At 30.9% G+C, this 14,724-nt stretch overlaps 1 protein-coding gene across 2 annotated transcripts; it reads right to left on the bottom strand.

The window, feature by feature from the left end:
• Positions 1-317: 317 nt before the first annotated feature.
• On the bottom strand, positions 318-7,084 carry LOC135925406 (proline--tRNA ligase-like). Of its 2 annotated transcripts, none has more exons than XM_065460707.1 (8): positions 6,806-7,084; positions 4,464-4,908; positions 3,899-4,141; positions 3,253-3,568; positions 1,907-2,139; positions 1,618-1,731; positions 1,402-1,550; positions 318-453 (listed from the first exon to the last, which is right to left on the bottom strand). In XM_065460707.1, the coding sequence occupies exons 1-8, from the start codon at positions 6,980-6,982 to the stop codon at positions 343-345; spliced, it is 1,788 nt and encodes a 595-aa protein (XP_065316779.1). In that variant the 5' UTR covers positions 6,983-7,084; the 3' UTR covers positions 318-342. The 2 variants fall into 2 exon arrangements, with proteins under 2 accessions (XP_065316779.1, XP_065316777.1); XM_065460705.1 differs by having other exon boundaries at positions 1,925-2,139.
• Between the last annotated feature and the right edge of the window lie 7,640 nt (positions 7,085-14,724).

Genomic DNA, 14,724 nt, shown 5'->3' with positions numbered 1-14,724 from the left:
CAATTTTGAAATAAGGTCTCGTAAAATGATTATCCGCTCTCACTCAGGCGTCTTATAAAATAAGAGATTCATTATTCCACCCCACTACCCAATCCCCTCACTTCTTATGACCAGTCCGATCTTACTCCTATTTTCAAATACTCTTGACACTTTTATTAGACCACCTGACAATTAATCTCTCGTCTGTTTATGACAACGCTTCGGGAATGTATCTGTCCTCCCGCGATCCGGGTCTAAATTTCGCGAAGCCTTTTAAAGGAGTTACTTATTTGTTTCACATTCAAACAATTATTTTACAATAATATGGATCGTAAATATAAATAATTTAGGTGTCAATCAATTTTAAACGGTAAATATTCTCGACATCTTCCGCGTCAATTCGGGTAACGTCAGATTTTCGAATGTGTCATAGCGGGTATCCCAAAATTCGTATTTCGGTTCGAGCTCTAATACCTAAAAGGAACGCGCGATAAAATTGTATAAAAATCGTTATTTATTGATTGGGGGGGGGGGAGGAGTTAACGTTTAGAACATGCTCCAAATCGTAAAAACATTTTATTGTTGGTAATTTTTTAAAAAAAAATTGATTTGGTCGGATGTGAGTTAGAAGGCCTTTAATTTTATCTTTTAATGTTCTTCCTCTTTTTCCGCCAACTTCTTTCGTATTCCGTTTCTTGCTTTCCGCTTCACGTATTCCTATCTTTACAAAGAAGAGACGGCGTCGTTAATTAGGTGCTTTGGGTTATAAGACGCTTTCCTTTTCTAAAAAAATTTAGCCTATTTCTTTATAAATACATTAATCTATTTTATTTAGATTACCTTTCTTGCGAAATTTTATGATTTATTTCAAACAAATAATTAATTTTTCCTTGTGGCATTAAAAACCATTTTATTATTATTATTATTCACCCGGCCTTCATTTTAACCCTTGACTAAAAGGGTGAAGAAAAAAAACCAACCTTAACTACAAAGATGGGATCTATTTTACCCCAAATTTTGATTAGCCACATCTCAGAACATAATTCCTATCTGCTGAATCTTATCAGCAATGCATAAGATTTCCAATCTAATTTTTAAATAGTTACAAAAGTATGAGATCTCTAAAATTTTGAATATTATATATATTTTTGAAAAAAATATATTAGAAAGAATAAATACAAAATTTTAAGAATTAATTATTAAAGAGAAAAAAAAACTTGGATAATTTTCCTAAAGTTGCCAAATTCTTTTTTAATTTTTGGGGATTAGAAAGAAAGAAAGAAAGAAAGAAAGAAAGAATTTCTTTGTAAAAAAGCTAGAAACGCTTTTGCTTTATAACTCCAAAATATTTAAGAGAAATCTCTGAAGTTATCGGTTTAAAAGTAATTTAAAGAAATTTTGAAAATAAATTTTTTTTTTAACCTTTTTACCACATAGCACGATATAAGGGATGCCTATCCTTTTCATATCCGCTAACCGTCTACCAACCGTGTAGCGCCATCTATCGTCGCATAAAATATCGTCTTTGAGCGAATTCGGAAATTTGGATAGGAGAATGCGAGCCAAATTTTCTAATTTTTATTATTTATTTTTTAAAAAATATTTTTATCAAGTCACATGACTTAAAATTAAATTAACCATTTCCCGCCAAAGCCTTTTCTTCTTTGCTACCAGCTTTTGGATGGATTATGGCCACCTTGAAAGGAGCAATAACTAGGGGCCATCGCACGCATTCGTTCATATAGAAATTTTCTAAAAATAATATATAAATTATATTAATTTTTTTTAATATGATAATTCCAAATGAATTAAGGACAAAAAAAATATAAATATTGAATATTAAATAATTCCCAGCTGATTAAACCCGTCAATCATGTTAATATTTATAATTTGAAAATTCAAGTTGCTCAACATGAAACTATTTTACGTAAAAAAAAAAATAGACCAATCGCAATAATTTTTTGTTGTTTCTCCGTAGTATCCTCATCGTAGGTATTGTTGAGACGTTTTCCATTTTCGGCAAAATGCTGCACTACCGCGGCCAACAAACGTGTCACGCCTATGCCGTAACATGTCATGTGGACGTAGCGCGAGGCGGCGGTTGGCCGAACTGGTGTGTCTTTTGAGTGAAGGACCTCTTCGTGGGCGTTATTGACGTGACTGTCAATTTTTGGGGAGAAAAAAAATAAAAAGAAATTATTATTTAAGGGAGAATTATAAAAAAATTACGAATTAGTATTTTTGTAAGAGGTAAGGAATTTATTATACACGAAAGCAAAATCATTTTTTTAACGTTGATGCGTTCAACGCAAACGCGTACATTCCCGCAAACCCAGTGTAACAGGTGGGGAGGAAAATAAAATTTCATAACGTATATAGGGGATCTCTAATTATATCAAGGGACCCATTCTAACCTATTAAGGGTGAGATGTTAGACTTTTTCTATAAGCCTCTGGTACAGTGGCGGTTACCAAGCCAGGAAAAAATGGCGATAAGAGTGGCAAGATGGCCTGATTAGTCAACCTAAAAATAACCCAAATAAAAAAATTCGGATAAACCCTGATGCACTTTCTCAGTTTTAGGCTAACGGAGGCGATTCAAAAGAAGCGCTTTATGTTCAGTCTAGAAAAGCCATTCTGTTTGCCCCCCCTCCCATACCGATCCTAATATTGCAATAAAATGTTGCAGAACTCGTTAAAGTTCACCCACCCCCCTCCAACCCAATATGCATTTTCTTCTTCTTAATAGTATTAATGGCCCTTTAAAAAGAAATATACACGAGGGTGTTAGTAAGTAATCATGTTTAAATCAATGACATATAATAATATCTAGACTGACGATTCATTCATTAAAATGCATTTTTAAGCGTCGTTAAAAGCAAATCAGCTGGACCCGCCATTTTGGTAACCTTTATAATAATTATTTTCATGTTAAAAACTAATATTAAATTGATAACTTACTTTCTTATTATCTCAATGAACAGGCAATTCTTTAATAAAGTTTGCATCAGATATAATATAAAATTAGGCTCTCGTTTAAAATTTTAATATTTATTACAGTAACCAAGATGGCGTCTCTAGCTGATTTGTATTGATGTACACTTTTAATGAATGAATCGTTAGTCTAGGTATTATTATATGTCATTGGTTTAAATTTTGTTTCAAAGATGGTGATTCAAATATAGAAGTGAAGAACTACAAACGCCATTGGCACAGGTTTTAAAACATAAAAATTTGGCATCTGACGATATTTCAAAAAATAAAATGGGGGTACCCCGTAGTGCCATCTTGTTCGGTGTCGCGGTTAACGTTGTTGTGGACTAGGCCAAAGGGTAAGCTGAACCGGGTTCCGAGGTAAAAGGCGTGGCCCAACTCTACGGAAGGAACGCGTCGGTGTTGAATAGAGCGCGAATTATCCGTTAGTCCGCATTCCGGACAACGGGAGGGAAAAGAAGGTTGGATCGAGGAGGGTGTCAAAAAATGATGAGCGTTGGGTTCGGGATTCTGGGCGGTGCTGAAAGAACGATTTGCTTGAGCCATAGTCGAATTCGGCGATTCTTTTCTGTCGGGGATACCCGAAGAGGCAATATCTGTGTTAATTTCATTTTGGTTCGTTTGCTATAAAAGAATAAATACCCCATTCGTTAGAAATTATTTGCGAAATTTGTCGGTTGAGGTTCTAAAGTGTTCTATAGCCATTTTTTTATTTATATTAAAAAAAAAAGGAAGTTAAATGACTCATTTCACTTTAGCAATATCATATTAACTTCCTGTATCGAAAATACAAGTATCGTATATTTATTACTTCCTATCGTTTCTTTTTTAAACAAAAAAAAAGTTTGAGAGGGAAAGATAGACATAGAACATTATAATATTCACATAGTAAGTCGCTTTTAAATAATACGGTTAAGAAAAAAAACCTGGCTGCGCTGGCAAGCTGAAAGCGCCGCATCCGCCACACTGCAAGAGCGAGTCCTCTCCGACCGAGCAGGGCAAGTGAAATTCGTGAGATAAAACGCTGGCGCCGTCCATCAAACCCGTATTGTTCCCTTCCTGACGAGTCTTCACTCTTATCACGTTCGGTGTCGCGTTGTTAACATAATCGGGAGCAGCGTGAGATCCAACGGGGAAATATCCTTCGTGGTTAGCATCCATTTTTTCGCCTATTCATTATCGGGTCAAATAAAAAAAAATCTAGGTATTCGAGCTAGAAACGCGCTATTCTTAGAAATCCAAAGTCGATTACCTGACTGAGTTTTAAAATTAGATCGGCAGCCGTCAATTTAACGAGTAGGAATGGGACCAAACGGATAGAATTTATTTGATATAAAAGCAGAGGTCAAAGTCAGAACTCCTCCCTTTCCCACCTCGCCATTTGAAAATAATCCAAAAAAAAATTTTAAATTAAAAAGCGTTTATAATTATTGTAAATATAAATATTTAAGGAGAAAAAAAGAGAAAATAAGTCTAATTTGGAGCTGTTACTTTCGCTGTCGGTAAAGCCGTTTTTCGCGTTGAATAAAGAATTCAAGAATTTCACGTAAACGGAGTTGATCGTATGGTAGGTCCTCATGGCGCTCGTCTCGTTGGCGTGGAAACCGTAACAGTCCTTCATAACGAATTCTCGGCAACGCATTAGTCCCAACTTGGGTTTTGGTTCGTCCCTGAACTTCTTCTCCATTTGGTACACCAGGAGAAGGTCGTCATCGACAATGGCCTCTTTGTCCATTCGGGGGGAAGCCTTTCGATCTTCGAAGCGGTCATCAAACTCTTCCTTAGATTGATGGGCGTTTTGGGTGGCAGTTGGTGTTGAAGAAGCGTCACCGAGGTAATCAAAATCGGTCGTTTTAGTTTTTCCGGAAGACGAAGAAAGCGTCACATTTAATGGGCCTAGAGAGGATAGCATATCGCAAATGGCTTCTTCGTGAGTCTGTGTTAATAAAAAAAAATTTGAATATGCAGCTGATTTATCAAAAAACGATAAACCGGTTTCTGATATTAGTGATATAGGTTCAAACCGTATTTATCGGTTTCGGATAGTTATATCGGTCAAACCCGTATTGGTGCAACTCTAATTTACATATTTATTAATGAATAAAAATAAAATATTTTTTTCGCTCGTTATTCCTCACCATTTCATTTTAAATGAGTCATTTAGCGAAAGTATTTTTCCCCCCTTTTTTTATTGGCTAAAATTTTAAAAACAAGCCTACCCCCCAATGTATTTATAACTGACCGCGTGACATATAATTTTCGATTAAAACATAGATGTTTTATATATTATGGCGCTCTTTTTGAAAAAATGATATATATATTAATTTTTACTACCACTAGGAATATGGGCTTTCCCACCTAGCCCTGACCCCTACAAGATATTGTACAATTTAAAATTATAACTCTCGAAAATAAACCGATATCGATCGATCCGATAATCACGTCAATTTTTATCTGCCAATCATATCTTTGAAACAATGTCATAATAAAAAAAAATCAAAAAACGGCTACGATTTTGACCCAATTTTTATAAATGTCTAACAAATCACATCACTCAACATTATAGCCAGGAAGATTTCGCCAACAGATGTTCGCTATGTGCCATCTAAGAGCGAATTCTTTAGGGGTTGCAGAATATTTTTCTGGATAAAATATTGAGTGACGAGTTAGCCGTTTTTAAAAAGTCGGCTCAAACTGAGCCGTTTAACAACACTACTTTAATACGCAAAAAACGTAGGCACACAACTTGCTGCGAACTATTGGCAAAAACCAAAAATTCTTAAAAAAATTTTCCGTTTCTTATGGCGCAAGGCGTTAAGCGTCAATCATCACGGATGATGTATATATACATTTTTTTATTCCCCTAATCACCTATCTCATCGTTTTATTTTAAAATATGGGCAATTTTGGCTGATAGTGCGACTTGACTTAGAAGTCTGCAATGTGTGGGTTTTTAGCCAAAAAGCCCGACCTACTACTTTAAAATTTTCAACCCGCCTGTCACCGCCCATTGTTGAAAATATTTTTAAAAAAAACCCGACCATGCTTATTCAAATTATAGGCAGGGTGGGGGCAAAAAACCCGACCAATGCCGACCTCTAGTGTGATTCGTTAAATATTTCTATTCCTTTGCTTGTTGCAAAAAAAAAACACCAAAAAAAATAATAACATCTCTTTTAATTTTTTTTATTAACGTTGTCTTTCTAAAACATTGGACCAGTCTTTTAGTAGCAATCCAGTATGAACTGGTTGTTTAATAAACATTTTAACAATAGTGTTTATTTTCTTTTCTATTAGAGCTTTGATTCATTCACCCCTCCCCCTCAAAGCTTAGAAATTTATGGATAAAAGCACATATTCTTTGTAAACAAATATTTTTCAAAGTAGGTGATCTTGTCATAAAATAAAGAAATGAATTTTCTGATAAGACCATGCAAATTATCATGTGAATTACTCTTAAAGAATAAAAAAGGAATTACGCCAACCACATTCTCTGATTCAAATCCAAAAACCTCTATAAACAAGGATATAGGATGCAATTAGAATAAATCACTTTACTAATTATTTTATCATATATATGTGTGTATGTGAAATAGAATATCTTGATATATAATAAAATTATAAGCCTATAAGCATAATCTATTTTAATAAATAAAAAGAAAAGACTAGTCTTGGATTGGACTTTTTTATGATCCATGGTCTAAATCAGTTGATTCTTAATGGCCTTTGATCCATATAAAAGATCAGACCTTCTAATTACAAAAGATAATCAAACTTTCTTTTAATTTTTTTGTGTAAATTATAAGAATACATAATATAATTGATTCATATACTGGATTAAGGCATAAAATTTTGCTGTTTTTGTCATGCAATTCAAATATTTGGTTATTTTCCATTTTCCCATTATCAGTTTTGTTGGAATCTGTGATACGTCCACTTTTTAGCCATAACTCTTTTGACGATAATGAGGTGAGAGTTAATTTAAGAGCCCCTATTTCATCTTTCATCATTGAATCAATTAATGATGTTAACTTGTCAAGACTTCGTTGGCCAAGGGGAAGAATATTGTAACATCCAGGAACACTAGAATGAGCTATAAATCCATAATCTAACATTAGCTTTGTTTTTATACATTAATTTAAAGTTTATATATTATATGGATATTTAAATTGTTAAGGTTATAAAAATTTATAATTCTAGTAGTGTGATATTAAGTTTTCAATTATAAATTATAAAGATACTTAATTTATGTCAATAATTAATAATCTAACTTGTTGACTTTTACATATGAGTGGATTATTCTTAGGCAAAGTATTAACCATAAATCTTGCATATTTGGTAAAATAATGAATTGCCATATGGTTTAAAAAATATTTTTTAAATTTGCGACAATGATGCTAATTGTATCCACATATAAAATTTGAGAACCTGAACAAATTAGAAATAGAAATCGATATTTAATACTTTAATAAATTCTAAGATATTATTTTAAATATATAAATACACTAGATCTATTTAATAACTTCTTTAATCCTAATTTACACAAATATGTGCTCTTCTTTGACTACAGCAGCAATTTATCTAATAATTCTAAATATTTTTTAAAAACATATGTTCGAGGATAACCTCCAAGGTCGTAGACAAGGGGGGGGGGGATTTGTGGTTAATACCCTTCAATAACTTTTAGAAAAAATATATTAAAAATAATTATTTTCTATGCGAATAATTTTAATTAAAAATCAATTTAGAAATTGTTGATATTTTGATTTATATTAACTTAAATTTTACCTAACGGACTTGTTATATTATTTCTTTCACTTAACTTAATAATATAAATATTGATCTGATAGTTACATTGATTGCTATTTTCTTTTGAAAATTAAGTATATATCGAATTTATTAGGTTAATAGTCAGTTAGTTATATTTTAAATAAATAAATTTAAAATAAAGTAATTTTGTATCGAAATCTATTTAATTTTTAAACCATATTAGCAGAAATAAAATAATTTATCAATTTTAAATTATCATATGGTTTAATATATTTTAAAAAATCTAAATTAAAAATTGTATGAACTAAAATATTAAATAACAGGAGGGGGGGGGGGGGGTTTATAAAGATATATTGTAAATATTTTCTGGCATAGTAGAGCCGAGGATGTAAATTAAATTATATTTGCATATCTCGAAATGTATTTTTTTAAAAACATTAATTCAAATTAGTGATGTTAAAATGCCCATGTATCGAATGTCAACAGTCAGTGAGACTTCATCGAATTATATGAAGTAATTTTTGCAGCCCTCGAATACTCCATTTTAAGAAAAGAAAAGAAAAGAAAAGAAAAGAAAAGAAAAGGATTCTGCAGACACTTAAAATCTTTTGCAGAATTGGAGTCACAATTTTGTGTATAAATTCAATGAGTTTGTTTTTTTATTTAATTATACATTATTTTAGCAAAATGCTAATAAAAATTGATTAAGATTTAAGGGAGGTTATGAATGGGGCAAAGGATATTGTAGAAATATTAGCAAATATCAGAGGTAATGTGGACCAAAAAATTTCACGAGATTAAAGAGGAAGTAAAGGAGATCGTTAATATTTTTAGGATTGTAATTTTTGAACCTAGAGTAGTTTTCGCACAATCCACTCGCTTATAAAATTGATGCATCTACAACTGAGGATTTTTATAATATATATATTTTTTTATTCCTCTTATTGATACATATTTTATTCTCAATTAAGGGAAAAATTTATTAGCTATAATTAATTTTATTTTAAAAAAGCATATTTTTTTTTGTTGGTTGAGTCTGATTTGCTGATTACACTCCAAATTCAAGAGGATATCAAGAAAATTTCAGAGTTTTAATCTGATGATCAATCAGGATCGTGTGATAAGTTACTTTGTGATTTCCAATGTTGGTATAAAAATCTTGATAGAATAGAGTACTCTTTGAGACATGCTTTACAGTCCCTTTCCGTGTGTAATTGCAATTTTAGATTCCTGCCTTATATCAAAACATTGTTTTTCATTTTAGCTACCTTCTGATTAGTATCTGCACTAATGATCTTTTTCAACTTTGACAATGATAAAAACCTATTTAAGAAATAGCACCAGTAAAAACCCTTCAAATGGATTAGCCATATTAAATATTTATAATGAGAATATTCTAGATAAAAATTTGATTCTAAACTAGCCAAATCTCAGAAAAAAGTAGACCTCTCTTTATAGATTCAAATTATAAAATTGCAATATGATAATAATATGTTATTTGTCATAAAATTTATATGCTAAACTTAATTATAATAAATTCTCTTATCATATTTATATATTTTTTAATAAATGTATTGAATTTGCAATGAGAATTATTTATATATTGATAATATAGTCATTTGTATTAATTGTAATTGTTATATTATATTTATTTTAAATACCGTTATTTGCAACAAAAATTACTTATATTTTATTGCAAATAAATATATTTTTTTTAAATTCAGTTATTTTCAATAAAATACCAAAGTCTTTTAATTATAAATAAAATCTATAACGAAATTCTCAGTAAAATTTTGTTATGTGCAAAAAAATTAAATTAATAATTTTTAATATAAGATATATTGAGTGATCATAAATAATGGGACGTTTGGATTGTCTTTTCTTTCTAACCCGAATGAACTGAATTAATTTAAAATTGAACACTTATAAATTGGTAAAATTTACAGAATAATGCTTTTAGTCGCTTATTAATAAGGAATTTGGCCAAAATTTTGTTACCAATATATTTTTCATTTATACTGGCTACTATAGTTGTTAGAAACTAATAAAGGCACAATTGACAAATTTTAGAATTCGTATTTCCAATTGTTCAGCCAACTTTATCGAAGATGATATAAAGATAACTACTGAAAAATTAAATTATATATTTTTTAGGGTCAGGCCAAAGGCTGGAAAAATGGGGTTTAGAGGCGAGGCCCCTAAAAAATTTAACCCCCCCTCCTCCCCCATGTATAAATCCTGGCTATGCCACTGATAACCTAAGATTTAATTTGCAATTAATTGTTAAGCGGTAATCAGTAGATAGTCTACATGAAAATTATATACTACAACGCTCTACCAGTACAACGCTATTTTATAACTCATACAATTTACCAACACCACTCTAAAACTAAAATCGATAAATTTTCTGCTCCAAATTTTATTGGCCAACAAAATTATATATCCACTAAAAAAAAAGTTATTATAATTATTAAAAACCTCGTCCTTTTTATACTTTTTTTTTGGACAAAGAAATCACGAGTTTTAACACGTGATATATAAAATCAGGCCACTATTTATAAATTACGATAAATATTAAATAAAATAATTTTTTAAAATAAATTTTTTTACAATAATATTATTAAAAATAATAAATAATATTTCGATAATAAAAAAAATGAAAAATGTTTAATTTTATGATGGCCAGTAAATTTTATGTCAATAATATACCTAAGATATATATTTATTTATTTTAAAAAAAATAATATTAAAACGTTGATTTTCTTGGGTTAAGGATCATTTAGACCAATCATAGCTTTGAGTTTTTGGATAGTAAATTTTCAGTTATTAGGGAGATATTTGGAAGAATCAAAGAAGTATTTTATTTTGTATCAATCATCTATAACACATTCAAAAAATATTATTCTTTAGCATCGCTTAACTCTTGAATTATGTCAAAATGAAATTTATATGCATTAAATATATACACAGTGGAAACATTTTTAAATATTAGGGGGCTTTCTAAACTCAGCGTCTACATAACAGAACAGAATATTCACTGTAAGCAAACCCTTCTTAAATACTACTCCCCCCTCTCCACCCCAACAATTTTTTCGCTCCCTATTATGGCACGTATTTAATTTTAATGGTAATCTCTTCATATATATATATACATATATATTAAACAGAAAAACCACAATTCTCTATAATCTACTATCAACCATGAAAAAATTGTGAGTGTGGAAGGATTATTTTTCATATATATGAATTAAATTAATTCTCCTCATTATTTACCATGAATCCATTATTTTAGTGTTCATTGTCTATCATGAATTTTGAGTTAACTCATTGAATTCTAACAACTCTTTTAAATTAAATTTAAATTTAAAAAAAATAAATAACAGAAAATATTCCAAAAAAATAATTTTTATCTGAAAAAGAGATTGTATCGCGATATGTAGATTTGGTCGATGTTTAGCAATATTTGTAACGCATTTTTAAAAAAAACTTACAGTAGTAGATTTGGCACTATTTCATCCAATTGATTGACAACCCCTTCCCAAATAAAATTAACCCTACCTATCTTAGATGCTAACCCCATACTCTCCTCAAAAAAAAATAGAAGCAAACTGCACCCGCGCACCTACATTTCCCACCTTCGTTTAAAATTTTACTTATTTTTTGATTTCCAAAGATGGCACAAAAAAAATAGAAAATAACATTATTCGAGTAATAACAAACATAATAATCTGTTGGACAAACGTCAATTTGACTATGATTACTAATTTTTATCAAGCTAATCTTACATGTTAATATTGGCGTGTATTAATGATAAATAAAATTTAAAAAAAAAAGGATACTTAACAAAATATATACTCCCACCGAGTACCAAACTCTTTAGGTGGACAACTATCTTCAGACTTATTAAATGTTGATCGAACTCCTGGAGATCCACCCCTAGGTTCAATGCTCCTCTTCCAACTCCTCGCCTTACGCGTGTTTCGGCCATCCCTCTGCCCTGGATGCAGGACCACGTTCCGGCCTTCCCGAGTCTCCCTTGTACAACGTTTTTTACTCAATATAAATTTAAAAACAAAACTTTAGTAATTATTAAAAATTCAAACATTAATTACTCTATACAATTAAACGTAAAATTTTAATATAAAAATCATATTGGTTTTTACTTTTGTATAATTCTTTCACCTCAATAAAAAAAAAAAATTTGCAAGACAAATAATCAAAAGGATAAAGAAATCTGGAAAAACGACGACAGTTTTATTTCCCCCTTTTTTATCTATATATCTACATATCTACATATCTACTATGAAATAAAGCAATTTTTATAATATATTAAAAAAAATGAATGCGCAAAAAAAAAAATCACAAATTATTAATCACAAATAAAATGCTTATCATACAAAATGACTCCACGCTATAGCTAAAAAAAACGATACACGTAAACACCTTGTTCTTGGCTCCCGTGAACAACTACAATATTGATAGGATCTCATTAAGAAGTCGATATTCAAAAACCTATATAGAATAACTTTTCCCACACCCCGTGGTAAAGAAATGCAATATCTACAACCAAAGAGATGGCGAGATAAGAGAAGGGCCTTCCCCCGCACACCAAAACTTTTTAAATGGTCAGAAATAAAAAAAAATCAATTACACCTGCTCGAATACTTTAAAGATGATCTCTTATTAAACCTTCTGAACATGGGTCAGAGTAACTTCAACTTGTCCTCAGCACTTATCCAGCATCAGAGCCGAATGAGCCACCCGGGAGAAAGAAGAAATACGCGCTTTAAAGTCGAATTCAACCAAAATGGCTATGCTTGAAGATAGAATTCCCCTCCACTTAAGAGAACCATATTTTTCTTCTTTCGAAATATTTGACGTTTGAAGCTGAATAGGAATCATGATGCACATGTGAACCTGTGTGTCTATAAAACTATCTGCGGCCATTTTAAAAAAATCTATATCGGCGGTAGCCGATTCGAGCCAAAAAGTATTTTAAAGTTTGGCGCGTAGATAAACCAATTTACATGGTAAACAGTGTAAATTTATTTGTACATTATTTCCAACAAAATTAAGCTTAAAAATCAAAATGTGAATAAATCTTTATTACACGCCTAACAAAATATGAATATAATTTATATTTTGTATAACAAAGGATATACATCCTCAACCTTTCATTATCAGACTTTGATTGGCACCTAGCCCAATTACCCGCTAAACTAGGTGGTATCGACTTGATCCCCTTAGGACTACTTTCCCTATCTCTATTCATCTCAAATCGCCTATCGCTCAATTCCAAGATCTCATTATTCATAAATCCCAATGATGATCTTCTAACAGCAGCAATTGAAAGATGGAATCTACTTACCCCAGACGGTTATACATAATCGAAATCTCTAACAAATCTATCATCGAACCCCTAATAAAGAAATTACAAAATAGTCTTATCCCTACCGATATTAGCGATATACAACTATTTCAATTCAACGATAAATACGGCGGGCATGAATGGCTCGAAGCACTTCCAAGCCAAACCTTAAATAATCTCTTAGCCAATGACCAACTGAGAGTTATTATAGGATTTAGACTTGGATGTTCGCTTACACAGTCACACACTTGCCACCAATGCAGCTTACCCGTTCAACCTAACGCCAGACACGGCCTAAACTGTACCCCCAGCCAAGGTCGCCATCTCCGGCATAAAGCTATTAATAAAATTATCCATAACGCTTTTAATAAGGCTAAAATACCCAACATCCTTGAACCAACCACTCATTACAAGACGGCCTCAGACCCGACGGTCTAACCTACCCCCTGGTTCAATTGGAAATCCCTTATTTGGGACGCAACCTGCGTCTCTTCCTTTCCTTCGTCAATTAACACAAACCCTCTTACTTGTGGGGAAAATAAAAAAATTGATATCCTTTATAATTCTTTGTATAACTTTAGAAAATATAATTTTACGCCCGAAGAAAAGAAGATGAAGATGATCCTATCAATCTTACTTGCGCTGCAGATGATTGGTAAGTGCGACTTTTTTTTTAATATTTGGATAAATCTTTTAATATGATGCATTGCAAATTATATGGTCACGAAGTGCAGAGCAGAACCGATTCGGACAGCCCTTCCATAATATTTAATTTTTTAAAATCAAAAGCCGTCAGTTGCCATTCAGATTAATTTTTTTTTTTTTAGAAAATAGGTCATCTGTACAATAATTCTGAACTAGAACTTGGCTTCCCTTCTCTGTACACATGGAGTCTAAGGAAGGATAGGAAGGAAGTGGGACTTTATATTATTATAACATACCTTCGCAAATTTGGCATTAGTCGTAGCATTTTTTTCTATAGTATATAAAAAATGAATTCATCGAATTTTTTCAATGTTAAATTAAACAAATTTAAAATTTATTCATAACAAGTTTAGATTTATAATATATTTATGTTTATTAAATCATTCATTTTCAGGTTGTTAAGCTGGGCCAAGTAAAAAGAATATTTATTTAAATAATCTTTATGATGTTAAATTAAACAAATTTAAAATTTATTCATAACAAGTTTAGATTTATAATATATTTATGTTTATTAATCATTCATTTTCAGGTTGTTAAGCTGGGCCAAGTAAAAAGAATATTTATTTAAATAATCTTTATGATAATCATATATTTACATTTTAACTAAACTTAATTGTCCCATCTTAAATATTTCTAATATAGGAGTTTTGAATCCTCAATTTGAATCTTGTCCATTATAATTTCATAGACGGAAATGTATATACTTTAATATTAAAAAGTAAGGTAGTACAAGTTTTACAATACATTATTTTTTAAAAATCGTTTATCGTTCTAAACGACAGGAGACAAAATTTTCATTGTTAATTTTTTCTGACATTGCTAATGTTTTAAGAATGTAAATTTAAATAATGGTAACTAAGACGAGGTATATGATAGTTCTAGACACCTTGGGGGAGCATTAAAAATTGT

This window comes from Gordionus sp. m RMFG-2023, chromosome 2 (assembly GCF_954871325.1).
Source record: "Gordionus sp. m RMFG-2023 chromosome 2, tfGorSpeb1-WG-v2, whole genome shotgun sequence".
In the NCBI taxonomy this organism is placed as follows: Eukaryota; Metazoa; Nematomorpha; class Gordioida; order Chordodea; family Parachordodidae; genus Gordionus; species Gordionus sp. m RMFG-2023.
Note: the sequence above shows the minus strand (reverse complement) of the source record. Positions and strands in the feature narration are given on the sequence as shown.